Source organism: Doryrhamphus excisus, linkage group LG7, assembly GCF_037039965.1.
Source record: "Doryrhamphus excisus strain RoL-2023G ecotype Guam linkage group LG7, RoL_Dexc_Guam_v1.1, whole genome shotgun sequence".
Lineage (NCBI taxonomy): Eukaryota > Metazoa > Chordata > Actinopteri > Syngnathiformes > Syngnathidae > Doryrhamphus > Doryrhamphus excisus.
In genome coordinates this window covers 640,346-668,293 of record NC_136363.1, presented here as the reverse complement: position 1 = coordinate 668,293, position 27,948 = coordinate 640,346, and the positions used below count along the sequence as shown (strand labels likewise).

At 48.6% G+C, this 27,948-nt stretch overlaps 2 protein-coding genes across 2 annotated transcripts; one reads left to right on the top strand and one right to left on the bottom strand.

Annotated features, from left to right (window-relative positions):
- Positions 1-348: 348 nt before the first annotated feature.
- nfatc1 (nuclear factor of activated T cells 1) lies at positions 349-21,065 on the top strand. Its single transcript, XM_058046708.2, has 11 exons — positions 349-370; positions 1,070-1,514; positions 2,410-3,439; positions 3,513-3,672; positions 8,439-8,641; positions 8,713-8,885; positions 9,640-9,780; positions 14,235-14,290; positions 14,844-14,976; positions 16,917-17,450; positions 20,148-21,065. The coding sequence occupies exons 2-11, from the start codon at positions 1,496-1,498 to the stop codon at positions 20,201-20,203; spliced, it is 2,505 nt and encodes an 834-aa protein (XP_057902691.2). The 5' UTR covers positions 349-370; positions 1,070-1,495; the 3' UTR covers positions 20,204-21,065.
- A 3,194-nt stretch (positions 21,066-24,259) lies between these two features.
- slc52a3-2a (solute carrier family 52 member 3-2a) lies at positions 24,260-27,948 on the bottom strand. The gene is made up of 4 exons (XM_058048090.2): positions 27,525-27,948; positions 24,988-26,000; positions 24,793-24,916; positions 24,260-24,728 (listed from the first exon to the last, which is right to left on the bottom strand). The coding sequence occupies exons 2-4, from the start codon at positions 25,983-25,985 to the stop codon at positions 24,519-24,521; spliced, it is 1,332 nt and encodes a 443-aa protein (XP_057904073.2). The 5' UTR covers positions 25,986-26,000; positions 27,525-27,948; the 3' UTR covers positions 24,260-24,518.

Below are 27,948 nucleotides of genomic sequence, written 5' to 3'. Positions count from 1 at the left end.
GTGATGTCACTCTAACGTTTGGTGAGGCATGCAAACAACAGGCTTTTATTGCAGGTTTGAATCATCTCACAACACCAGGCTACTCTTGCGGCCATAACTCACGCCAAGCTAAAAAACAAAAAAAATCACCCTGCATGTCACTTCCTGGCCACTAAATTAGGTAATAGTCGAGTAAAAGTGACTATAGGGCTGTTATTTCATGCCACAGTGCTCTAATAATGTTAAAAACTGTATATAGAAGGTTATTAACGGCTTGAACTACCAAAATATTGCAGGACACTGGATGGTGAATGACAGAAGATTGGATTTTGTAGCAAATCCGACCACGTTCCTGTCAACTGATCATGAATCCACCACGTCAAATGATGGGGTATCTCATTTTTCATATATCTAATTTTTATTTATATACATAGCTCCTCTATAATGATGTGTTTGCTGGCCCGCAGGCTGACTAACCTCTCACCACCAGGAAGTGGAGGAGTCATTATTTGCGTTTGCTTAAAATAAAAAATAAAAAGCTTCGTATTAATGTCTAAGAGGCTCTTTGTGGAAATTTTATGGACATTTATTTCATCTCATGAAACAAAACCGTGTTTAAGGCACTAACTAAAACAAAAAGAGCCTCAAACTAGACTTATTGACTATGTTAACAGTTTTTAGACTTATTTAACACATTTATTTTAATGTATTTGATATGCTTATTTGTGAAGGCCCGTGTTATTTTAATATTACTAGTAGTACTATACAATAAACAAGTCTATAAAGCCGCCAAAGCCAAGCAACCAGCATTTTTTTTAATCATTTAAATGAATTTATATTACTACAATTAATTTAAACATTTTCAAATGTTGTCAATTTTCGCATCAATTATGCAACATTTATTGTAAAAATGTGTTATTTGTAATTTTCGTCATAATAAATAACAAAAGTCAGAAATCTTTCATAAACGCGCGTGCTTGCGTAGCTAATGCGCATGCTCAATCGTCAGTCAGGAAGTTACAGTACTCTCCAAACAAACGTCATTAAAATGATTTAATTGCCTTCGTTTTTTATTTCCTCCATTCTTAAGCATTTTTTTCCTCTCCGTGGAGCCTCCAGGATTCCTTGCCGTGTCCTTCAGTAATTTGGACTCCCGGAGCGCTGGAAAATCCTGCCCGGGTCCACTGGCTCCACAAGGCGGGCGGACGTGCAGCTGCGTCACGGCCCGGAGGGGGCGGGACTCGGGGAGGTGATCCCCGGGTTTAAAAGCGCCCCGGACCGCCGCGGTGAGAGCCGGAGAGTCGTCGTCACTTTCACGGACGGAGACCCCAGCGGAACCGGGAGGATACCCCCTCAAAAACAATAATCTTTGGATCCCCCACCTCCCCAGATATTTGGACTCGGTTGCTTTTGGTTCCGGACACTCACGGAAGTAACCAATCAGCACTTTATGGATCAGGAACCGACCCACTTTGCATCCCTGGCGACACTTTGAAGGTTTCTTCACAAGGAGATCATGAAATCTGCAGAGGAGGGTAAGTTTAGACATTTTTAACTTTTTCACTTTGACGTTTATTAGTTTGTAAAAAAAAAAAATCAATCTGGCGTCTTATAAATATATGAACAGGACACAACTTTCATGCTAGGTTGAACTTTAGCCCCAAAAGAGAGCACTTTAAATTGGTCATATTTTATGTTTACAAAGCTTTATCTGGAATGAAGGAAGTAAATTATTATATATTAAAAAAATCCCCTCTTTAGATGAGCAGACCAAAATATGATGTTGCTATTAAAACAGTAATGGTAGTACTCAGTCCGATGACACAAACTGTAAAACGTGAAGTGGTACCAAAGTGTTGAGGGTTCCACCTGAACCTGGTCACCCCCCCCCCCCCTTTAAAAATCTACCTGGGATGAAGGCTTCCAACCTATTTTTAGCATCCTTCAATGAAAAGCCTTTTTATTTTTTCTGAGTGACTGATGTCACTCAGCTTTATTTCAAATTACAGCAGTCTCATGTCTGCTTCCACGCCCCCCCCCCCCCACCCCCCTTCTATCCAACTCTTGGGCCTGCCTGACCTCACCGCACGGGCCGACAGAATTTTCCTTTTTTTTTTTTAAATGATTATTTATGATGATGATGATGATTGTTATTAGGAGCCAGCAGGAACTTTTACTGCATGGGTGGCAGACATGGTTGGGTCCTAAGAACCCTACGGTGGGTGTATGGTCTGGGGGGTGTGGATTCAACAACACACATGTTACTAAGAAGTCTCATCTGGTGCGTTCAAGAACCAACGTCACTGGCGTCATGTGCCGTATGGACGCTAGATCGATACCCAATGTTTACCTTGTACGGTGCATCAGGTGATGTCAGCGCCTGGAACGTACCATTGTGTCACATCACTAAAGACTGTGTTTGCCTTCCAGATGCGTACGGCTACACCCCCAACGTCAGCCTTTCCCTCCCGCTGGGGACGCCCTTGCTCGCCCCCCAGTACCTCAGCCTCCAGTCCAGCCCCATCATCTCCGTCTCAGAGGCTCACAGCTTTGAGGCTCACAACGACATGAGCGTGCCCCCCGCCACCTACTACCCGTCCAGCGTCCGCCCCAATGGTGCCCCCACCCTGGAGAGTCCTCGCATCGAGATCACGGCCTACGGTCAGTTTCCCGAGGACCAAGTGGAGGAGGACCGAGTCCCCGTGGCCAAGCGGGGCAACTCCATCGTGACGCTGACCCTACCCAGTGGCGACGGGTACCGGGACCCCAGCTGCTTGAGTCCGGCCAGCAGCGTCTCGTCCCGCAGCTGCCACTCCGAGGCGTCGTCCTACGAGTCGGGCTTCTCGTACAACTACGACAACTCGCCGCAGAATTCCCCCTGGCAGTCCCCGTCGGTGTCCCCCAAGGGCTCCACCCTGGCCCTGCCGGGCGATGGCTACGGTCCCGCCGGCTCACCGCGACACTCCCCTTCCACCTCCCCTCGCACGAGCGTGACAGACGACGCCTTCATCAGCCGGGGAAGCTCCAGGCCCAACTCCCCTTGTGGCGCTAAAAGGAAGTACAGCTTCAACGGGGGAGGGGCGGCCCACAAGCACTACCAGCATTCCCCCCACCCCTCCCCCGGGGTGTCCCCTCAGACCTCGCCCCGCCTCAGCGTCACAGAGGAGACGTGGCTGCCCAACACCAACCAATACACCAATTCGGCCATCTTGGCGGCCATCAACGCCCTGAGCACAGACGGGGTGAGCGACCTCGGGGAGGGGGTCCCCATGAAGGCCCGCAGGACCAGCCTGGAGCACAGCCCCACTGTCAGTCTCAAGCTGGAACCTGGAGGTGAGGTGCTCTCTCCCGACGAGCACCCCTCCCCCCGCCCGCCCCTGAAGAAGGAGGCCTACTGCGGAGGGTTCCTGGACGTCCCCCAGCATCAGTACTCCTGGTCCAAGCCCAAGCAGTATGTCAGGTAGAGACCCGCCTCTCCACTTCCTGTCATGCCAAGATCTGTCCTAACCACGCCCTTCTTGGCATCCCGTCAGCCCGTCCCTGCCCGCCCTGGACTGGCAGCTGCCGTCCAGCTCGGGACCCTACAGCCTGCAGATCGAGGTGCAGCCCAAGTCCCACCACCGAGCCCACTACGAGACCGAAGGCAGCAGAGGGGCAGTGAAGGCTCTGGCGGGAGGACACCCCGTTGTTCAGGTGCGTCTCCTGATTGCCGTTAGCAAGCTGCTAGCATGTGATGATGCTAACATGACGTCGCTAACACCGTTGGAGGTGTGCTGACACGACTCCTCCTCGCAGTCCTTTTTTATTTTCCGCTCGGAATAGCGGATCCTGTCTTGGCCGAGGTTGTAAGGTGATGCCACCCTCACACAGCCATGAAGGTGGGCGGGGCTCCGCCTGGCCCCGTTCTCACCTCCACGTTTTACCTTTTCACTCATGTGTGAGAATGAGGCGGCGTGCTATTTAAAGATGTCCCATTTGTGAATGGACGACGCTCCCGGGCAGGCCGCTCGCTTCCTGTCCAGACGGGGGTGACTCACGCTTTTTTCCATTGCGTCCCCCAAACCCAACCCACCCCCACTTAACCAGTCTCGGCGACGTAGCGCGGTCCAGTAAGAGCTTAGTCACTTTAGCAGTGGTGGTCCGAGGGGGGAGAAGGGGAGCGTGGGGAGGCGTGGCTTCCCAAGACATCTGCTGCTTCAATCTGATGAAGTCAGACCAGGAATAAACAAAAGCATCCAGATGAAAACGTCTGACGTCTCAGTAGAACCCGACCCTGGACCTGCGACACCCGCCGTCACGCTTTACTGCACTTTTACTACAAGCACTTTTCCTCCCGGAACGCTCTCGTCATGCTAATTAGGAGACTGGCATACGTATTACTATTGGTACTTCAAATCAGCTACATGATATACTTTATTACTGTTATATTTAGTAGTTTTTACTGTTTTCATTGTTATCAAGGAAAATCATGTAGCATCATAACATCAGTTCTTTATATCAATTATTATTATATTCATATTGTATAAATTATAAAAAATATTGTTTAAAATTATTATTATTATTATGGAAAATGATGCAGCATCATGTAACATTACAGTTCAGTGTGACTTTTTATTATATAAATAATATAAAATTGTTTAATCATTTTAAACTCTGTTTACTTATGTAACCTCAATTATATTATTTGTACAAATTATATGAACAATATAAATGTTTTCAAAGAAATAGAATATTTATTACTAATATTACATCACTACTAGAATCCTCTTACATGACGAGAGCGGTGTGGCTAAATTTGGGAAGCAGGAAACGGGGTCCGCAGGACTGCCATGTAGTCGTGGCAGTGGTTTAGATGACTGGATTACATCATGTAATAATTTGCATGTCATTTTGTTCCTTTTATGATGGGGGGGGGGTAATAGCACTGGCTGCTCGTTGAGGAGAGTTCATTCGTGTTCATGGGAGCCTCCTTTAAGACCAGAGTTGCAGAATGAACGACCGATGGCGTCTGCTGTATGCGTGGCATTCCCAGACAGTCCCGTTATAATGTGTCAATGAGCAGGGGGGCCAACAGGAAGCAACGTGCGAGCGCCGCTCTTTAAGGGCAAGCGAATCGTTTGCAAGATGAGGTGAAGTTTCAGGCTCCTTCCAGCGAGGAGGTGCTAATGATTTAAGGGCAGGAGGTTCTGAAAGAGTGTGTGTTCTTCTCTTCAAAAACCCAAAACGCCACCCCTCCCCTCCTTTTCCGCCAGTTCCCGCCCCGAGCGCACAGACTGCTCTTTGTTTAGGAAAGTTCCCGTGTGCGCGGCTGACATCATCGCTCGTTGCAGAGGCGGCGGTGGCGAAACCACACACGTTTCTGGCAGGCTGTGGCGGCCATGTTGGAGGGAGCCTCAAACAAGGCGGCCCCCGTTTGATTACACAGTAGACACGCCACCGCTGACCCCCCCGCCCCCACCCTCAAAACCTCCACTGTGACTCAAAACCCTGCACAGACTCAGCAGAGTTTATTCTGGAACCTTCTACCGCTCCGCTGTGGTTCCCTTCTCCGGCATCCAACCGGGCGGCTACGACTTTTTTTTTTTTGTTGATGCCATCGCCGCAACCGCATACGCCAACCGCCCTTACGCCATCACGGACCCAACAACGCCAACATGAATAATTCTATGCAACAGTTTGTGGGAAGGAATGGCATCGTACGCACGTCTTCATCTACCTTGCCATGACTCACCGAAGCTAACGTGCTACTTTAGCTAACCTTAAAGTCATTTCACCCATCAAACTCTACGGTCTTCAAACTACACATCATACTTTTTAAACACTCTTCATGGAAACCAACGTACAAAAATGAGGAATATTCCAATATCAGGTCTACATGCGCCGCTATAATCCAACAGAATAGTCAACGGGGCATGCCCAGTAAAACGTAAATGTCAACATTACGTGATACCGCCTACCCCGAGTTTTTGGCAAAACTCCATATTGCCGGTTTTTCCTTTGTCCAGTCTTGGAATTAGTTTGGATCCAAAACAAAGTTTGCTTAGCAGTCCAGTGCCGATTGCTGGCCTCCATTTTTAAAAGTGAAGAACGTCTGGAGCTGCGTGTTACGTCATATCATATCAAAGATTTGGTATGTTTTGGTAAAGCGTTGTCCAAGCTAACGTCATCGCCACCAAAGCTAATGTTCTGTACCTGTACATGTTTTGGTCCATCTGGCAACTTCAAAGTAACGTACGTGGAGATTCTACGGGCTGAGCTGCACACGTTCTCTTCTTTCTTTTTTGAGGCGCTTCCTGCCATCTTATACACGAGACGGGCGCCGTTACTAGTTTGAAGAGCCAAACGTTCATCTTGTCGGAGTCACAAGTCCTTTTTTTCTTTTGGACCTCTAGTTTTTGTGCATGTGATCACATTGGATAGCAACAAATATCATGCGTGACAGGATGGATTGTTTTGGTCTGATTCACCCCTTGACCAATTGCTGTGTGTGTGTGTGTGTTTGGAATGAACAGGGAGCCCCCCCCCCCCCCTTCCCCCATATCCCTCCCCTTCGGTGCCTTGAGCTGCCGGCCGGTCTGGGCATTCCTCTTGCGGGTGATAATGCAAGCTGATGTCAAACACAAAGTTCTAGCAGTCGTTTAATCGCCTCGGCAGAACACAAAGTTTGGATCACGTGGTCCTCGGCCGTGATGGATGGGGCGCCTATGGTCCGGAAACCCCCCAAACTGCTGAAAGGACGACCAAAACCTGGTCTAAACCAGAAGGCCAGAATGCATCATAAGAAATCGATGCAACTGACGGATTTACCTGGCGTGCCACCTCCCTCCACACGGCGCCCGCTCGGGACGCTTCAATAAACAACATGGCCGTGCAGCGGCACATTTCCTTCCACAAATATACACCAGCCCAGTGAGCCGAGCGGCCTCTCCAACCTCGCCCGGGATGGTCCTTGGCGTTGTCCGTGCGGGTTCTCCAACCCGGAGTGCCGCTCGTATGTCAGTGAAACGCTAGCAGCTGTCCCTCGGCCGCAGCGCCTCTTAATTAGACGGCACGCTCCGACTCTGCTGAGCTGCACGCATTCTTTTTTCTTTCTTTTTTTGAAGCCGCTTCCTGCCGTCTTTCACATGAGATCTATTTCAGACGTTGACTGATTGGATTACGATTGTGGCTGCAGGATGAACTGGTCTGCCGTGTCAGCGCTTTATTACGATACGCATCGATGCAACGTTGTCGGTCCGACAGGAAATGTCTTTTCTCCTTTAGGTTTATTATTTTCAGATCTTAATAACCGATACCGTGCTTAGATTTCTAAAGGGGCGGAGCTAGCCATACCGCTGTCCATTGATTGGATTGACATGGATTGAAAAATCTTTAAATGTGTCCTTATTTATTTACCATCCAATTGTGTTTATGAGGATAAAATTAACAAAATTCATGTCTAAATATATATTTTTTAATATAGATTACGTGAAAAGAGCATTATTGAGAAATAAATGATGATAAAATTGTAAACAAATAAAAATTACAAATATATTTGTTTCCAGATTGCACAAAACTTTATTAAAATAATAAATAATTAATGATGATCAAAATAAAATAAAATAAATAAAATATTTTGGAAAAAACAAATGTCATCAAACGTCAAAAATTGCGGATTATAAAGACATATTGAACATGAAAAAACTGAAAATGTTAAAATAACATTGCAAAATATGGAATTTATTTTATTCAGTAGTTATTGGTTTGTTTATGTAGTTTAAAGAATGTGAATAATATAGTAATAAAATATATTTTTATAATAAATTTATATAAAGTAATAATAAAATAATACAACATAACGCATTTGTTTTTCCTGATTGAAAAAAATAAAAAATACAATGTATTTAATAAGTATACATGTATTACTGTCATCATTGATTGAGCAATGACACAAACTGGCATTTTAGTCATGTGAATCTGAAAATAATACATCCAGTGTCCATATGTTTCCATATCAGACCTCCAAGTGGATCCATGGTCACATTTAGTGGGGTGGGTGGCGCTTAGGTTGCCGCTGGGGGGGTTGGGGGTGTTGTCTTGTGTCAACTAGTGCAGTACTTTGGAAGCAGAAGCGGAAGCAGCGTTAGCATTACGCCACCGTTCCTCCTGGGAAGCTGTGGCTGATAACGGTCAGAGCAGCATCGCCACCATTCAGGCTACTCTGTGACCCCGAGCGCCCCCCCACCCGTCTCCCCCAGCTGACCTCCGCTTGACTCAAACAGGGATGCGTCTCGTCAGAGCAGGGCCGTCGCCGTTGGTGGTTTCCCTGCTGGCTTGTAAAGGAGATGAAACGCTGCTCCTCACTAAATGCGTCCTTTGTTGCCGACAACTCCATTTTGTTTTTACAAGCAAAGTCATGTTTTTCTTCTTGGTGGGAGATTCACGCCAAGTGTCTTTCACCCCGACCCCTCCCCACACAGCTGCACGGCTACGTGGACAACGAGCCGCTGACCCTGCAGCTTTTCATCGGCACGGCAGACGACCGCCTGCTGAGGCCTCACGCCTTCTACCAGGTCCACCGCATCACCGGGAAGACCGTGTCCACGCCCAGCATGGAAGCCCTGCACAACAACACCAAAGTGCTGGAGATACCGCTCCTGCCCGAAAACAACATGCGCGCCATGTCAGTACCGCGGTACACGCTAAGCATTACTCTCCTCCAAATATGTACTCCATCGTACGCTTGTCCTTCAGAATCGACTGCGCCGGCATCCTGAAGCTGCGGAACTCCGACATCGAGCTCCGGAAGGGCGAGACGGACATCGGACGCAAGAACACGCGCGTACGCATGGTGTTCCGCGTGCACGTCAACCAGGCGGGCGGCAGGACCGTATCCCTGCAGGCCGCATCCAACCCCATCGAGTGCTGTAAGTACGTGCTTCCTTGAAGGCCTTGAACGCATCACCTCCTTCGGTTCCAAACGGAAAAGCAAACTGGGAAGCAAAGGAGGTCATGACATCATCTCTATCTCCAGTGGCTATTTATGGGGAAAAGGGCGAGTACGACTCAATAAAACAATCTGGCCCGTTTCGACCTTTGGGTGCACTGAGGAGGCGTCGCCGGCATGACGAGGGCTTGGCGCTGACGTGAAGCCGTGAAATGAAAGGCGAGCGCTTAAAGCGACAAAAAAGAGGTGCTGTTAGCGCCTGAGCGACGCCACTCTTGGGGAATTCAGCGGGATTAGAACCTTTTTGTTCAAATGTTGGCCGGACTTCATAGTACACCAGGCGCTCAACAAAACTTGATACACTTGAGTCAAATTTAAAATATATATCTAAGTCATTCATGGCAGCCGCCATCTTGTCAAAGCAGAAGTCACCGGAATGACTGAAAATAATCCACGCAGGCAGTGAAGTGGGCAGGAACAGGGAATGGGAGGCCAACATGAGGCCTGACGAGCAGGTAGAAGGAGAGGAGTGGAGTCATGCGGAGGGCAAATATTCCTAAAGTAAATATTTAGGAGCAAGTATTCATCAAATTCAGGGCAAGACGGCTAAAAAAGAAGGATGGTAGCGTCTGGATGCTCGGGTCTGCATGGGGAGTGGGTGCCTGCTCCACTGCTAACTCCAACTCTTCCCTCCTTCCCTCCTTGCCTCCTTCCCTCCTTGCCTCGCCGTGCAGCCCAGAGGTCGGCTCAGGAGCTGCCGCTGGTGGACACGCAGAGTTTGGACACAAGCCCCGCCCCCGGAGGAGAAAGGATGCTGCTGGACGGACACAACTTCCAGGCCGACTCCAAGGTGGTGTTTGTGGAGAAGGCTCAAGGTGAGGGAGGTGTGTGTGTGTGTGTGTGTGTGTGTGTGTCTCCCTCACCGCGTTGTTGGAGAAACCCCAGGACTCTTCCTCCCCCGCCCCCGTCCTCCCCCCGCCGTCCAAATATCCTGGTTGCTGCCAGAGTGCCACATGTGGTGCACATTAATGTGATGTATTTTTAACCCAGCACATTTACATTTGCACAACTTTCCATTGCCTCTTTCAGCGCCGCGTGTGTGTGTGTGTGTGTGTGTGTGTGTGCGTGCGCGTGTGTGTGTGTGCGCGCGCACCTCTTACTTGGAGACATTTGGGTTTTAAAGGAGGGAGGGGGCAGCGTAGTTTACAAACAGCAATTTGCTTGATTGGCCTCAGTGGAGCAAACGTGACCTTCAGGGCTGGGGAGGGAGGGGGGGGCACACACGTGTTATCCCATCAGCCCGGTGACTCCTCTCTTCCTAAAACAAGGGAAGCCTCTTCATTGTTCCACCGGTGGGAGGGGGCAGAGGGTCATCCCCAGAGTAGGAGCTTGTGTTTTTTATACTTTATGCTATTTTATGTAAGAAAAGAAAAGCCATAAATATACATTTAGCCAGACACTTTATTAGGTACGTCTGACCTGCATGAAATGAGGCCAAAAATATGACATCATGAGATGATGACATCATATTGCAGGAAAAATGGAAGGCAAGCAGCATGCATAGAGTATATACAGTAGAGTATATACAGTAATATAGGAGCTTTGTAATAAGCAATAAGCAGCTTTGTAGGTGGGTCCCTGCACATTCATCATTCAGCTTCCTGGGCACGGTAAATTTGCAGATTCCAAAATCTGCAAAAAGGTCCAAAAATTCATACAAATTATTTTTTTCATCAGGAAACACATGTTAACTCATCATTTCTAAATATGTACAGCATACGTTTAGAACTATTTAAAAAAAAACAAATTCTATGTTTTATGCTAGCATGCCATTCATTCAATCAATGTACTGTACAAATACCCTAAAGGAACATTTGTATGGTAAAAATGCATTGCAGGTGTACCTAATAAAGTGTCTATTTAGTCTTTATTTCCACCTATATGCATAGAGTATGTCTTATTCTAGCTAAATAAGGTGTTGCTAATTCCTAATATTTAGACTAATAAATGTGCCTAATAAAGTGGCCGATGACCAGGAGAGACGTCAGGCAGGTGATGGACGGGAGTGACAGGGTTCCGTGGGAAGCAGGAAGCTGCCAGGGTGAAGAATAGTTACTTTCTTAATGGAGTCTGGTGTGGAGGACATAGTTTTTCACTATGAAACAACATTAGCTTACATTTCACTTCTATGATGGCATATCGATCATACTTTGGTATATGTAGCCTGGACCTAATCAAGTGTGTTGTATGTATTTGATATGAATATAATTAGCATAACAAACCCTGAGCAGCGAACACGACTGTCTTTAGGACCAAGCGTAGGCCCAGCGTAGGCCCAGCGTAGGCGTGGGTGTCTCATGTTTGTGTGAAGGGTTTCCCCAAAGTTTGGCACCGGACTGGAATTCCTGGCCAGTCCTGCCATGGAAACGCCCGAAAGCCAGGCTTCCACTGCAAACAATGACACCCCCCCGCCCCCCCTCCATCCTTTCCATCCGTCCACATGTCCGTCCCTGCTGTGTGTATGCAAGTCAAGGCTTAATGAGCAGAAGGGATGTTGACGCTAATGCTTGTTTCAACAAAGTCGTAAACCCAGACGTGGTGGACGACCATCTTAGTGCCAGCATCGTCTTTGTTGTTGTTGTTGTTGTTCCCCACAGAGCCTCAAACACGTGTGCATGAGTGCATGTGTGTGTGTGTGTGTGTGTGCATCCTGTACTTACTACACGTGTGTGTCAGAGTTTCCCCTGTAATCACACACACAGAGGCAGGATGGCTTCACCCGCCTAGAAGGGATGCCAACAAGAAATCATTCAATTGTTTAGTTTTCTGCATGAGAGGCCAACAATCTCAACCACTGTGCTGACAAACTGCGTGTGTGTGTGTGTGTGTGTGTGTGTGTGTGTGTCCTGTGAGTCACACAGGAGGAAATCCCTGCTCCCCCCTTCCCTCCCAGGGAAAGATAAAAACAGTCCGGAAGCGCTCCCCACTTGCACGTATTTTTAAAAGGCGTTAGCATCTATGATGCTTGCGTAATAAAACGCTAACAGTAGTAGCTTTTTACTTTGACTTTTTTTTAATTGCTTTGTTTTCAAGAGACGATCTATTCTTTCACCTGCACGTCTCACCACAAACAAGTCAGATAACATCGGGTCACGCGGCGGTGGCGGCGGCGAGGGATTTTGGCTACATCCACCACAGATATGGTCCCGTAATCCAAAAGCGACTGACGGTTTTCCCCAGCCTGCCCTTCTGATGCCGAAGCCCGATAAAGCACCGCCATTTCCATTTGGGAAATAAATCCTCTGGTTTTCGGCGGTGTCGAGTTCTGCCGTGTTTGTGCTAAACAAGCAAATGAACGGGATTAGCAGCAGAATGGGAGCCTGGTGCTGGATTATAGGATTGGGATTGTGTATGTCATTCAATCCACACGTCTTTTCCAATGCCCCCTAGTGGCCGTACAAGAAAAACTCTTGGACTTCTTCCATCTGCCGAGGTGAGCGAGGTGAGCTGAAACCTGAACCGCCACAGGATCATCAACACGCCAAAAGGCGTGGGTGAACACCACGGGCGTCTCCGTAGGCGGGAGTCTCTACATTCACTGAACCCCCACTCGGGTGAACTGCACCGTCTTTTCTAAAACCAAGACTTTCAGAACCTGTTTGGGCCAATTGGACTTCTTCGCACCGGGCCTTGGCAACTCTTGTCCTTACGTTATTGAGTATTTGTGTAATGGTGATAAAGCTGAGGATATGTGTATTACATGCCATAGCGTAACCCACAGGGGGCGCCATACATATGTCAGGTGACTAGCGTGGGTATCGTTAGGGATCAAAGTGGTTCTAGAGTCCTTGACGGGACGTTGGAAGCCAGGGACACAACAAGGGTGCTCTGTGAGGCAGCCATGTGTTTATGTTTACTGTACGTAACCCCCCCCACCCCCCCGGCTCGGCCCAATTAGGGGGCACAAGGCGCCGTTTGACTTCCCTTTATGAAAGTGGCGTGATATGTTATGGTATTGTGCGTTCGCTGACGGCACCGTACGAGTCTGGACCCGCTCCAAGGTGAGCAGCGGGTTTATGTTGGGAGGGGGGGTGTTGAACTCGGGATAATATTGGATGTGTTCCAACACGGTGGGCTAGAGAGCGTATTGTGCGAGGACGGGAGGAAGTGGTCGGGGGGGGGGGGGGTTCAGAACAAGCACAGCCCAGATGTTGCTATCAGAGTCCAGAACATTCTGCGGCTACCAGACTTAGTTTGCGGTTATCAATTACGTGAATAACGACGTGCCGCCGAGAGGTTCAGGCCTCAGCGGCATTCCCGACCAGGGAACGCCGAAGGACTCTCATTGGTTGGTGTTTGATGTCTTGGTTAACCGCACTGTGCAGTGAGGTCCAAATGAAATCCACAGAGGCGGTTCCTCCCGTCACAGCCGCTACCTGCTCACCATCATTCCACGGAGATTTGGACAAACCATATTCCGTCCAGGAGGGAATCAGCCTGCTACCACTAATACACTAAAGGCGCCACCTTCCATCAGGACTTCATGGAACTTGTAGACTTTGGGTTGTCGTGGACTTGTCCTGGGATGATGTCCTCCTGTCTGTACAGAAGATCTTTGACGAGCTTTAGGTCTTTAAAAGCAACACTGGAGCACTCCAGTCATAGAGACGCTATGACTGGAGTGATCCTCTCTATTATAGAGGATCTTTGATGAACCAATCTTTGATTATAGATGTATAAAACCAGCACAGCCCTCCTATCCTATAAAACATCTTTGAGTCGTTGATTAGCATGTTTGCAACAGATTCCTAACAAGAGCAGAGCCCTCCTGTCACATAGAGGATCTTTGAACAGAATTGTTGCGGCAGATTGTAACCACCAACCTGTTTGTCCTTAAACCAGCAGTATAGAGGATCTTTGACTGCTCACTATGGAGTGACTTTACAAAGTAGAAGTTGTGGGGGAGGGGGGGGGCTCTGCAAAAGGAGGAGCTGCGTATTGGAGGCCACCTCGTCGCTTTCCAGACGTTTGCGTTTGCTAACGAGCTGGCCAGCTGCTCTCGGGATTCCACGCCGCCTCCAAGTCAAGGCCTCCACACGAGATGTCGCTCATCCCGTTGGAATGACTCAGGGCTTTCTTGAGTGTGTGTGTGTGTGTGTGTGTGTGTGTGTGTGTGTGAGAAGTGGTTGCATCAGATTTCTCTCGGAGGACATGAGCTCATGAAGGTCAGACGCTGTGACGTCTCCTGCTGCTTTCTCTATCAGTGATGATGATAGCAGCGCTCCTTCCATTTCTCCACTCGGTCTCACTTGGTGTTTGTCTTCTGCAGACGGACATCACTTATGGGAGACGGAGGCCAAAGTGGACCGAGACGCCTCAAAGCATGTAAGGACCAGCAGGACTTCTTTACAACCTAACTCGAAGCCAGACCGCTGACAGCAGTACCGGACGCCATTTTAGATAGCAACCCTGTCACGCCTCGTCACCTGCTCATTAGTAGGCACACCAAGTGGGGGCAAAATATTAGGAACAGATGCAGCTTCACCACAATATTAGAGACACCTGATGTCTGTCACGTTGCTGTTTTGTATTGGATCTTATTCAATTGCGTTTAGCACCACTTGACTCGTTTGGTGATAGAGCTAGCACAATATGCTTTATTATTGCCGTTCTATTCAAGAGCCATTTGTGATATTTTGCTGACCTTATTATTATTATTATTGTTATTCACTATGCTAACAGCCCACCACATGTCTTATCATAACAATAATCATTCATAATGCCTCTTTATGGCCATTTTATGACTGCTCTCATCCAAAATAGACTTTCTTTGTTTTTTCTCGTAATATTTGGGCAGCCGTGTGCCTTGCTGCGTACGTGGTACGTGGCGTTGTGTACGCACACTCAAGAGGTTCCTACTGTTCCGTCTTCCTTCCAGAACGTGCTCCTGGTGGAAGTCCCGCCCTATCGAAACCAGCGACTGGCCTTGCCCGTCCACGTCAACTTTTATGTCTGCAACGGCAAGAGGAAACGGAGCCAATACCAACGCTTCACCTACGTGCCGTCTGCAGGTAAACGCTTCACTTCCTGTCCCGTCATATATGTACTTGGCGGTTGTTTTTTTTACCAAATATACGGAAGGGTCAGGTGCTTCCGTATTGTAGCGTGGATCTCTCAGCAGTCAGTCAACATTCATCGCAAATATGTGCATCACTTCATGCAACATAAAAATATAGACTTTGGTCAAACCATCATTTTTCATATTGTATCCTGATTCTCCATCCACCTGGAATTTCATGGACTTTTGGTCAAAAAGACGAACTTTTCCCCTATTTTTACTGTACTTATTCTATATATTTTTCTTTCTTCTCAAGTCATTTTTGTGAATTTTCTTCTGGCAGCAATATTCCGGTAATATTACGTTTATGTTATTCCCAGAATATTACAACTTTCTCCCCAACTTGATTCTATTTAGTTTATTTCTCATAAGAAAACAACTTTTTAAAAAGTACAATATTATATAGTATATATTGTTTAATATTTCCAAATGAAATGTTATTTTTTTTCTCCTATTATCGCAACCTTATTGTCATAAAATGTCACATTTATTTCTCCTCGGACTACAACTCGTCTTTTAATATGAATTATTATTTATTATTAGTCTTGTAAAATGACAGCTGTGTATCTGCTACTTTACTTCTTATACATTTTTATTTTCTCCATTCTTTTCTCCAACCTTCCTACCTAATTTATTGTCACAGCCTCATTTTCCCAAATTACAACTTTAATTCTCCTTTGTTTTTCTTTTTTATAATAATATAATATTTTACTTTATGCTAGTATGATGCTACTTTTGTTCTTAATATTACATCGTTTTTCTTTTCAACAATTCCGCCTTTTTTCTCTTAATATGTTGACTTTAGGGCTGCATGGTGGACAAGTGGTTAGCATGCAGGCCACACAGCCAGGAGACCCAAGTTCGATTACACCCGTGCGTGCGTGGCTTTTCTCCGGGTATTCCGCTTTCCTCCCCCATTCCAAAAACATGCTAGTTTAATTGGCCACTCCAAATTGTCCATAGGGTGGTGTACAGGGTGGACCCCGCCTCTCCCCCAAGACAGCTGGGATAGGCTCCAGCATGTTGACTTTATTCTAGTAAAATGACTGCATATTTTTCCACATTTGCTCTGATTTTTCTGTGATATATGTGGAATGTGCCCCCCCCCCCCCCCAACCCCCCCATCCTAGGCTGGCACTGCTCGCCATGACAACACAGACGGGAATCTCCCTGACTTGGCGCTTCCTCCTGAGACGACCTTCCCGTCTTTGCCCGTGTTTCCGAAGCCTTTGGTGTTTGATGTGCTAAACATTGTTAAATGGGAACTTTTCCACAGACTTATTAGACATATTTTCAGCTGCTGGAGCGTCTGGTGGTTTTGCGCGGGAGGAACAAAGCAACACTATTATTCCATCCGCAGAAAAAATGACCAAAAAGTTATTTTCCATACCTGTTCCATACCCTCCACGAGGGCTGTGGGGGCCGGGCACGTGGGGGCGGGCGAAAGGACCGGTTAAATAAAAAATCATTCGAGCTTCCAGTGGGTGTGGTCGACTCCAACACAGCAGCATTGTGTTTGTGTATACACTGTATACTCTAACTGTACTCTAACGGTACTGCGAGTACTTCAGTGAAGTACAAGGTCAAAGTGATGAAAGAGCCGTCAAAGATTTTCTTAAAATAAACCGGAGTGGTGATTGACAGCTCCTATTTAAACACGTAGCAACCATTCCTCCTTTACTTGGACTCATCCAGCGTCAGGAGAACTTCCAAACAAAATGGAGGCGTTTGTTCTCCGAGTGGCTGGACGTCTCCGCCATGGATGAGTCATCATCTTCACACAAAACGTCTCATTGATGATGTTTGTTTGGCTGGACTAGCAACACGCCCGCCCTCGCACGCTGAAATGTGCTGACTCACGTGCTGCGTCTTCTTCTTCTTCTCCCAATTCAGTCCCAACTATTAAAACGGAGCCGCGGGACGACTACGACGGCCCCCTGGTGGGCGCCCCACGCGGGACCGGCCACTCTTTGCAGCCCAAGCCGTACTTCCCCCCTCCGGTGACCCCCGAGCTGAGACCCTGTGTGGTGGGCGGGGCTTTCACGCAGCAGAGATTGCCGACCAATCCCTCCTCAACGTCCTCCCCGAGCAGCAGCCCCAAACTACACGACCTGTCGCCGCCGCCCCCGCCGCCGCCCTTCTCGATGCCCCACGTTTCCATCATTCAGGAAACTCCCGGTCGATTCCAGCCGCCCGGCCTCTACCGGCCCAGCGTCTCCACGCCGCCCTCCACGCCCGCTTCCGGACCAGAGGCGCCTTTCTCCCCGACCCACTGCATGAGCCCCGGCGGGGGTGGCGGTAGCCCAGGCGCCCAGCAGCAGGGGAAGGCGGCGGAGAGGGTGCTGCAGGAGGATGGCAGCCCCCCAGCGCTGGGCGTCAGCATCAAACAGGAACCGCAGGAACTGGACCAGATGTACCTTGATGATGGTGAGTAGGTTTTCCTGCGACGCTCCCAAACCTTGTTCCTCATCTAGTCCCACTAGGGGGGGCTTGCTTGCCACCAAGCAGCTGCTTGAGACCCCAGCCCAGGTGCCCCCCTCTACAGAGGTTGTGCTACTCAAAGGGGTCCCCTTGGATTCTTGGCCTGGGGCCCCAACAGAGTCTATAATCCCTTCCGAGCGTCACCTTTAGTTATGGTACCCCGATGCCAGGCACCCCAAACTACATCATGACTTGCTATGAACAAGTCCCCATTGTGGTACCGCAGAGACCGCTCTTACGCCACTTCCTGTGACGTCTGGCGTTCACGCTCGCGTCTCCTCGCTGTGTGGCGAGGTGCAATTACGCCGTCGCCACAGGCGGCTTTTAGTGCCCGGCCGTAACCATAATGGGGCCGGGGGCCACGCTTGTTTTTACCAAGCGTACTCATGTGGCTTCTCACGTCATTAAAGCGTGGCGGGCCCCGCTCCCCCCGGCGCCCCCCTCAGGTGGAACCTTTCTGTCGTTAAAAGAAGGCAGACGACATTTCAAACAGAAAACTTTCTTATTCCGCTTCAACGCCGACGAGTACGCAATTTGACCTTTTGTTGGAGCCAACCAGCGGCTTGTTAGCGCTCTGCTTTTGTTCTTTGTTGCAGTACAAGTACATGCATACTACCAAGTCTGCAAGTGTATATTCCTTAGTGCACTAGGTAGTACACTATGCAGTGCGTAGTACTACAAAGTGCAGTGCTTTGTTGACTGCGTACTAGCTAGTACTACCAAGAGTACACTACCAGTGCATTGTATTGCCAAGTGTACACAACATAGTATGTAGTACTAGCAAACGTATGCACCATGTTGTGCATTGTACTACCAAGAGTACCACCAAGTACATGCATACTACTATGTGTACACTATGCAGTGTGTAGTAGTGTCGTAGTACAATGTAGTCCCAGAATGCTGTAGTAAACTGCTACACAGTTGAAGTTACTAAATAGTACGTAGACTTCTAAATGAGCAGTAGTACTAGAGTAGTAGTAGTAGTGTGATATCAGTACGTAGTACGTATGTACTAGAGGAAGTCTTGGACGTGCGGCCGTCCAGGCTGTTCAGCAGACGGTGCCTCGTCCTGCCACAATATTTGGACGGCGGTGGTCCAATTTCTCCTACGGTGGCCAAGCGTGGATGCTTGCTATGTTGACGTTTTAGCCGCTTCTTTTTTCTAGCTGCTCAAGTAGAGAAGGAACGTCTGCAGGAACCCAGTAGGATCCTGACAGCCCGGCCAAGAACATCTCGTGGCTTGTGGTCTGGACTTGTTGAACGTGGCAGTAAACTTTGGAGGTGGGGGCAGGGGGTGGGGGGGGTTCGCCTCTGCCCCCACCAGACTTTATTCTCTCTGGTCTTCACAGCGGCCATCTTTGGAAGTTCTTGCTTTTCCCTCCCTTTTTTTTTCTTTGAGGCCCACTAATTGTTTGGGAGTTCCTCGTCCGTCTGGGGCTTCCTGGCCGCCCCGCCCGCCCCGGTATCAGGCGTCGCCAGCTGTGGTGGACCTCCACGGGACAGGAAGCCGGTTCCTGGATGACTTCATGTCAGAGTCCGCAGGCACCGTGAAGGCATCACAGTGGACCTTTTATCCCTGTTTGGAAGCCTGATGGCCAAGACCAGCAGGACCTCATCCTAAACCATGGAGGACTTTCCCTTCCGGACACTTCACAGTCAGGATTAGGATTAGGATTAGGATTACATTAGTAGTCTACACTTACAACCTAGTTTACAGGTAGTGTACATTACCTAGTGTGTAGTACTACCAAGTGTTCACTACGTAGTGTATAGTACTACCAAGTATACAGTACGTTACATATAACTCATACTATTATGTAGTGTACTATATAGTGCATACTACCAAGTATACAAGTCTGTAGGATGCCCAAGCATGTACTACCATCAAGTGTACACCATGTAGTACTACCAAGTGTACAGTACACTAGGTACGGCATAGTACTATGTATTGTGTGTACACGTGTAGGGGTTGGACTTGGGCGTTCTGAAAGTTGAGCCACCAATCAAGCCACTTTGTGTGTCTAGCCCCGCCCCTTTCGGTACCCCAACCACTGAGATTGGAACCCCAAACAGGAAGCCAGAGCGTTCGATACCCTCCACAACTCGGTCGTCATCACAACCCAACCAAAAGTAACCATCGACCCCGTTTGGAGTATTCCATCAACACCCTCCTCCTGCCTGGGGTGTCATGGAGGGACTATTTTTAGCGCCCCGTTGTAAAACACGCCCGCCAATCAATACATTGGCTTTTTTTTTTTTTTTCAATTAGATCCTCGGCATCAAATGTGGCGGCTCGGTGAAAAGTAGGCCATGGCGACCGACAACACAAACACAAAACGGGCCAAAGAGTTCCCTTTGTGACCTCCAGGGTCGTACTGGCTGATGACGTCACTGGCGACAGCGTCAGATGGTACAGTGGCGCCCTCCGGTGGCCGGAAATGGGATTAGTCGTGACATCATCTCTCAGCACTTCCATTCCACACGCTTTGTGAGGGCATTGTTATTCCGACAAGGTTTAGTCTTTGCTGCTGGAATTGCAGACAGGAAGTGGAAGGAAGTGGCTGTGGTGTGTTCCTGTCATGTGTTCCAAATATGAAAACACTTCTTTCTAACACTCCTTTTTTGGTTTGTTTCCCTTCCCAGTCAACGAGATCATCAGGAACGACCTGTCCAGCATCTCCGTCCACAGCCACGCGTAGCTCCACCCCCCACGCCGGGACACAGGAAGCAAAAAGTAACACTTTAATGACGCAAAGGTGGTCACCGGGGGCCAACGCGGGCCTTTGTTGTTTTTCAGTCTTATTTGACATTTATCTGAATGGCAAACGAGGCCACCGCCCAAACAGCAGAGGACCCAGCATGCATTGCTTCTCCTGACGCTGCACTTTAGAAACCAACCAGTGCCTACCAGTCGTGTACACAAATCTAGAAAATGCTCCCAAGTGCCTTTTGGACCACAAGCTGCAAGCCGATAGGAGAGTTTAGGTAGCTTTTGATAAACTTTACAAGCAAAACCGGCTTTAAAATAGCTTTTGTTAGGAAAAGTACTATATGTGTGTACATATGTGTAGTATACCAACACACATAGGAAAAATACCATATGTGTGTACGTATGTGTACATATACCGACACACATATGTTGATGTTCAAGGTCCAGCTAACCATTCCTCTTATGTTTCATGCACTTACTGTACAGTTTGTTTTACGTTTGTGTGTTTGTATGCGTCTAAACGATCCTAATTCATCTTTTATTCCAGGAAGAAATCATCTCAAATTTAGCCAAAGGCAACGGAAGTAGGACCATTCCAGCGTTTCCTTGTCTTATGTTTGTTTTTATTTATTCCGCTTGCATGTGCTTGTGTATCCGTGTTTATCATGCAGCCTCTAATTGCAGATGTATACACAGCATTTATTTGTATTTATGGCTTTTAATGCCTTTCAGCCAAAGAAGCATCCACTTGTTAATATAATCTCAGAAAATTACCAAAACAGGTTCTTGGGTTGTAAAATTGTATTTTTATGTGGACATGACAAGTTTTTAAAACAAATAAAACTTTTTATATGGTATATACAAATATATTTAGATACTTTTTTAATATATTTGTATTTATTTGATTGTTTTTGTCGCGTTTGTCCATTAGGGAAATGGACAAGGTACCATGCAGGACAATACATCTGCTGATCTTGCTGATCTCTCACAAGCCAAGTGATTCTTCTACTTCAATTTGCATTTTTAAGATCAAACATACGAGCTGATTCAAGTTTCAACACGATAAAGACATTTGCAAAACAAATTAGCATAAAAACGAATACGGGATTATGCAAAATTCCACTAAATGTTATTCCATAACTTCTACAAGCGTATTTTTAAAAGGTTGAATAAAACATTCGTATATTATTCGCAGTGGGAATAACGTCTGATTGTTTTGTGTACAAGAGCGACACCCGGTGGCCAAACGTGGGCCTAGCAGTCTGACCGCCATCGCCAACCTTATGAAAATCTCTGAAGTTGTTTTGTTTTGTGCTCGGCTGCCTCGCACCTGTTTTGGCCACTTTAGGGAAATCAGGAGCCATTTTGTCATCTCGCTCATCTGCTGCAGCTGCGGAAACAGCCGGTAAGACATCACCCACCCATGGAACAAAAAGTCACAATAATATACCGATCATGTATAATGTATACTTTACTGTTTACTGTTTACTGTGGCTAGGCTCTGCGTGTACCTTTATACTGAAACGAAGTATTTGTAAAGAACTATAAACACTATAAAAGGACCTGCAAGCTGTTTCTAGCAATCTGCTACAGAAATTCCGGTCAAAGATGCTAAATATGACAGGAGAGCTCTGCTGTTTAAGGATCTATTTAAAAAAACAACTTGTCAATGATCCTCTAAATGACAGGAGTACTTTTCTATTTTCGAGTACCTCCTGCCTGAGATACAAAGATCGTGTATATAACAGAAACACTTTGCTTCTCCGCTGCTTTTAAGGGTTGTTCGAAAAATGCTTGTCAAAGATCCTCTACAGTAAGAGCTTCCTTCTCTTTTTAAGGACCGCTGCCTTGTCAAAGATCCTCTACGTGACAGAGGAACCCTGCTGCTGGTCAGAGATTCTCTATACGTTACAGGAGTAGTGTGTGGCTTTTAAGGGACTGATTGCATAAGTCCTCAAGTCAAAGATCCTCAAATAAGAGGAGCGCTCTGCTGTTTTTCAAGGACCTCGTCAAAGGAGTTACTGCAAAATTGCTAGTCAAAGATCCATAATATGACAGGAGCACTCTGCCGTTTAAAGATTTTCTCCAAAAGCACTAGTCAAAGATCCTCTATGTTTTTAAGTACCTGCTGCCTTGCCAAAGATCCTTCACATGACAGGAGCGCTCTCCTCCGTGTAGCGTTTCAGGTGCAGAGGAGGCGATGCCGTCCATCAGCAACGTGACCTGTGACCTCCAGACGTCTCGGATGGTGTGGCTGGGCGTGTTGGACGCGGTGACGGTGCTGACGGGTCAGCCGCTGGTGGCGTGCCTGCTGTGGTTGATCCTGACGGCGAGGCGCGCCCACGTGGACGTGCTCAACCTGAACCTGGCGCTCTTCCACAACTGCCAGTACGTCATGTCCGCCGTGCACCTGGGCGTCATGGTGGCGTGGCCGCAGGCGCAGAAGGCCGTGCTCCGCTTCCTGATGGTCTACGCGCAAACGGGCGGGCCCATGTTCCTGTGCCTGGTCTGCGTGGAGCGCTACGTGGCCGTGGTGCACCCCAACTCCTTCCGCCACCTCCGGCGGTACCGCTGCAGGGAGGTGAGCGCCGCCGTGGCGTGGCTCACCTCCCTGCCCTCCGCCCTCTTCGTCACCTTGGGGCGGGGGTGGTCCGCCACCTTCAACAGGGTCGTCCAGAAGATCTTCCCCTTCAGCCTGATGGTCCTCATGTTAGTGGTGGTGCAGCGGTGCAGCGCCAGGATCGCCCTGACCCTGCAGAAGGCCGGACCGGGCCAGGCGACGCTGCACCCCTCCAAGAGGCGCGCCCTCGTCACCGTGCGAGCGACCAGCACCGTGGCCGCGCTCTGCTACATCCCGGTCAGCGTCCTCACTCACTTCAGCAATGACCAAAACCTGGACATCTGCCTCATCAAGACCTTCAGCATCGGCCTGCTGTCTCTGGCCAGCATCGTCCACCCCGCCCTCTACCTGTCCACCCACCTCAAGTGAACTTCCTGTCTGCGCTTCCAGCTCCAGATTAGATCTACAAACACCCGCTCAACGGTTTCACTACTGGAAACTTGTGCTTATGCAGCCTCTTATGGGCCTGCAAGGACTAGCAGCCTTTCATGCAAAGCAGTACGCCGCCCTTCACAGTTGTCCCTCGTTTATCATGGTCAACACCCGCTGTGTTCAATTCCTTTCCACGGTTCAGTGGTCAGAAATTGAATATTTATGAAAACCGATTTAGGACTTTCTAAAAATGTTTTTTAACCATTTTTAGGGCCCCGTAGACATGAAATATTTATTATTTCAACCGCTTATCCTCATGAGGGTCGCAGGGATGCTGGAGCCTATCCCAGCTGTCTTCGGGGGAGAGGCGGGGTCTACCCTGGACTGGTGGCCAGCCAATCCCAGGGCACATATAGACAAACAACCATTCACACTCACATTCATACCTATGGACAATTTGGAGTGGCTAATTAACCTAGCATGTTTTTGGGATGTGGGGGGGTACCCGGAGAAAACCCACGCATGCACGGGGAGCACATGCAAACTCCACACAGAGATGGCCGAGGGTGGGATCGAACTGGAAGCCAAAAGCATACCACTTCCACACAGAATGGGAGGCTAACATTGAATGGCAGTGTTAAGGTAATGTCACGGAAGCTAATGTGTCAATGTTTGTGTCATGGCCGCAGCCCAGTGACCCCCCAGTACTACCCATCACTTACATTTGAATATGTTTAGCCTCGTTACGATAATAATACGAGATAATAATACGAGCGATAATGGAAGCACGCTATAGCAAGGGACAACTGTAATTATACGCATACGATGTTTAGCATTGAGCAGATTGTATTAGCTTGACGAGCACCTTTGGTAGCTGAGATGTTCCCATGAGATGACAAGGTATACACTACGTATGCAGTATGTGTGTACTATATATTCTAGATCTGGACTGGACTATACTGTACATGAATATGAAGATGCTAACTGGTAGGAGGAACACATGACAGCATAGATTTCCAAAACTAATAATTATAATAATTTTCACTAAAGATGAATTTATTGTGTATAATTCCGACATGGTTCCCTATTGTTAGAAATGGAGAAGTAAATCATAATAAAAAAGACAACATGTAAATAAAAACGCTTGAGTAATGCAACTAGAATATTTTGATATTTACATATGGCATAAACGAAAGATGCCACTAATATGGACCAATAAGTCCTTCATAGCAATATTTGTAACCTCTTGGTGCACGTGTACATTCTAATGGTCATGTTAGCAATGTTAGCATCAGCAGCTAGCCCGCCTCCTTCAGGGACATGCGGTGTTGCACGGGTCGCCCGAAGCGAACAGGCCGTAGACGCTCACCAGGGGGAACATGGTCACCGCCCCCAGCAGCGATCCCAGCTGCACCACGGCGCCACACCACACGAGGGCGCTGTGACCTTCGTCGCGCAGGATCATGCCGATTATGACCTTGACGTAGGAGAGCGTAAGGATGAAGACTATCCACGCCAGCACCTGCGGACGGGGGAAGGTTTAGTCTGCCATCTGGTGTCGGGTCTACTGATGTTCATCCACTCACCATGATGACGCCACCTGAGATGTTGTTCACCAGCAGGGGACACGGACTCAGGGCGGCCATGCTGACTATAAAAGCCCCCACACCGCTGCCGAGTAAGGTGAAGGCCCCCATCAGCCACAAGGACCTGGTGACAAGGTTTACAGTACGTCAGCATCTGAGAGTCCAAGAGTCCGTCTGGACTGTGTGCTCACCAACCTTCTCTGGAAGAACACGGCGATGAAGCAGGCCAGAGGGTTGGACACGGCCGCCAAAGCGGCGGACAAATGGTAGACGTTGTTCCCGTACGGCAGGCAGGAGTACGACTGCACCGAGGGCAGCACCACGTTGGTGAGAGCGTTGGTCCACGCCAGAATCACAAAGATGTAGACCACCTGGACCCTGCTGTAGGTCCCGGTGCCGAAACTGCTGCCGCACTTCTGGCTTGAGGGTGCGTAGGGGTCCATCATGGGCCTCTTCTCCACCCACTTCTTCTCCTTCACCCCGTTGGTGTACTGGCCCTTGGGTGTCTCCCTCGCCACCGCCGGGTGATGGTTCAGCAGGACGAAGGCCAGCAGGCACACCAGCATCATGGAGCTCAGGAAGAAGAAGAACACCTCAGCTGAGAAGTTGGCAGGTTGGTGCTCAGCCTGGAGTTCAAGCGTGGGAAAGGAGCCGGTGGCGTTGAGGGTCTGGTTCAGAAGCTGAGTACCGTTGATGCAATGGACCACGCCCACACCCTGGACGAGTGCGACCAGAGCGGGCAGCAGGCCGCTCACGCCCTCGCCGATGTAGTAGGTGGTGAGGTACTGAGGCTGGAGTCGCATCATGAAGGGCAGGAAGGTGACGGAGGAGGTGCAGTCGACGGTGGCGAGGAAGAAGGTGAGCACCAGCAGAGGAACACTGTGAGGAGCGCCCGCCACTACCACCGTTTCCTTCCAGAAGAACCCCAGCAGGAGGCTGGCCACGGTGCCCAGGGCGATGATGACGTAGATGACGGCCGCCTCGTTGAGGGCTTCCGGACGGAAGCGGTGCATCAGAGTGACCAATAGCGGACCCACGTTGGCCATCTGGATGAGAACCGAAAGGTAGGACGGAAGGTACCAGCCCTCTGGAATGTGAGGGACAATGAGGGGCAGCTCCACCCACAGGCCGTTGATGGACACCCAGGAGCCCATGCCGAACAGGCACGCCAGCAGGTGGGTGAGGACGGACATGATGGAGGTTTCTTTCTGAAGGAACAAGGGTCACAGTTTCAACTTTCGGCAAAGGATACTGATGGAGAACCAAAGTCTTATCTCAGGTACGTAAGCAGGTACCATCAACAGTGGAACGCTTGGAAAACTGTGTGGCTTCCCTGGCTCTGCTACGGATCATCTGTGTCTCCCTTAGGTACCCTGTCCTGGCTGATGGCCACCAATGCCCATCAAGTAACCATAGCAACCGAGGTCCTTTAACCCCAGTATATCTCCTGGTGGCGGAGCGATGGTAGAGATCTCTCTCGACCGCCCCCGTCTGATGCCCTACGTGTTATCTAACTCCTGTTTCCTTGCCTTTCTCTAACTCCTCAGACGGTTCTTTGATGGCTTTCCGATGCACCACTCCTTTCCACTCCACATCACGGAGGAGGCGAGCAGTTCAGGCTCCAACAAAGCTCCTACACCGAACCTCAACAGGGCCAAGTCATGGCTTTCCATCCTGCTTCCCTGCACTCTGATGCTGGTTCAGATCCTGGACTGCTTCTGAGTTCTCCCTCAGAGTTCTCCTCCCATGGCACGGTGAGCTCCACCAACAGGACAGTCTTGTGAGCGACTGACCACAATACCAGGTCTGGCGTGATCTGCAGTGATGTTTCGACAATCTCCCCGGGAATCTGTCGTTGCCTTCCAAGGTCCATCCTCATGTCCCATGCTCTTCAAGTTGAGAGCAGACCTGGTGAACCTCTCTTACGGAGGGTTTGATGTATCTTCCCCAACAAGCAGGATCCACGAGGGGCAGTAGAGTCGGCCACAAGAACAAAACATCTCTTGTCCCTTGTCTACTTTTGTCGTTGCTGCAATAGAGGTAAGTTCTCCCCAATCCATCTGCACCAGGAGCTCCCCTCCGCTCAAAATCTGCACCCACAAAGTTGCTACTATTGTCTGATCTACTGTGCAATTCCACTGTGCATCCGTGGATAGAAAACAACACAAAACAAAAGAGCGTGAGGGATTAATGAGTTACCATGCAGAAGCATTTTGGTGCTAACTTTTGTAGATGGTTAATATTTCTTTCTCCAGTTCTGGTCATGTGACATTTTTAGGTGAAAAACACCAGGCTGCACATGAACGAAAGCAGCAAAGACCTCATGTGGCGCCGTTACGTCATTTGGGAAAACATCCGACTGAGTGGCTTGTTTGTTGACCAAGAAAGGCTTTACAGGACTGAGGGGATCAAACTCGGCCACGGTGGACTTCGGACATTCCTGCCTCCCTGCAGACTTCATCAGCAGGACTCCGGACAACCTCCTCCACAAAGTCTATTTCACTCCACGGCACCGTGAGCACCAATACACCAACGTTCTCCGAGAAGCACGAGCAACCCTTAAACCATCAAGACGTTTATGCAATATTCAATCATATTAGCAAAACATTGCCAGCATTTGCTCCAGGAAAAGGTGATGGAAAATCCCAGGGTAGCATTCATGGCATTCCCGATCATCATTTGAGCATCAATGAATGACACATTTGTAAGACCTGGCATCCAGGAATACTCACATGCTCTCGGATGGAGTCTTTGGAGTTCTGTGGCGAGCGACCGCAGCCCAAAGTCCAGGATTAGACCCTCCTTGCCGATAGTGGGCGTGTGAACGTGCACACTCAGGCAGCCGTGACACGTGCTAGTCTCAGTCATTACGTTGTCTCTATCCTTAAAAACAGACCCCCACTGTGTGAGGCTTTGAGGGGCATCACATGTTGTATTGTGCCTTAAGCTTTTTTTTTTCTTTTTTGTCTTATGGAGAGTATAGGACCTTTAAACTTAACACACAGCCATTAGTCACTTCATTAGGTACAGCCGCAGTCTGCACAGTGTGGACACTTATTAGGTAAGTTGTATTTTTGTCGCTACTAGCCTTTTCCCACCCCAAGTCAGTGGTCTGCCCCAGTTCTTTAAACACAGGTAGTCCCGCAAAAAACTACC

Coding starts and splice junctions, on each gene's coding strand:
- nfatc1 (XM_058046708.2), top strand. Junction 3,673..8,438: donor GAGGACACCCCGTTGTTCAG/GTGCGTCTCCTG, acceptor CTCCCCACACAG/CTGCACGGCTACGTGGACAA. Junction 17,451..20,147: donor CCAGATGTACCTTGATGATG/GTGAGTAGGTTT, acceptor TTCCCTTCCCAG/TCAACGAGATCATCAGGAAC.
- slc52a3-2a (XM_058048090.2), bottom strand. CDS start 25,985: ATGTCCGTCCTCACCCACCTGCTGGCGTGCCTGTTCGGCATGGGCTCC. Junction 24,917..24,987: donor GCCGTGTTCTTCCAGAGAAG/GTTGGTGAGCAC, acceptor CCTTGTCACCAG/GTCCTTGTGGCTGATGGGGG. Junction 24,729..24,792: donor TCTCAGGTGGCGTCATCATG/GTGAGTGGATGA, acceptor CCCCGTCCGCAG/GTGCTGGCGTGGATAGTCTT.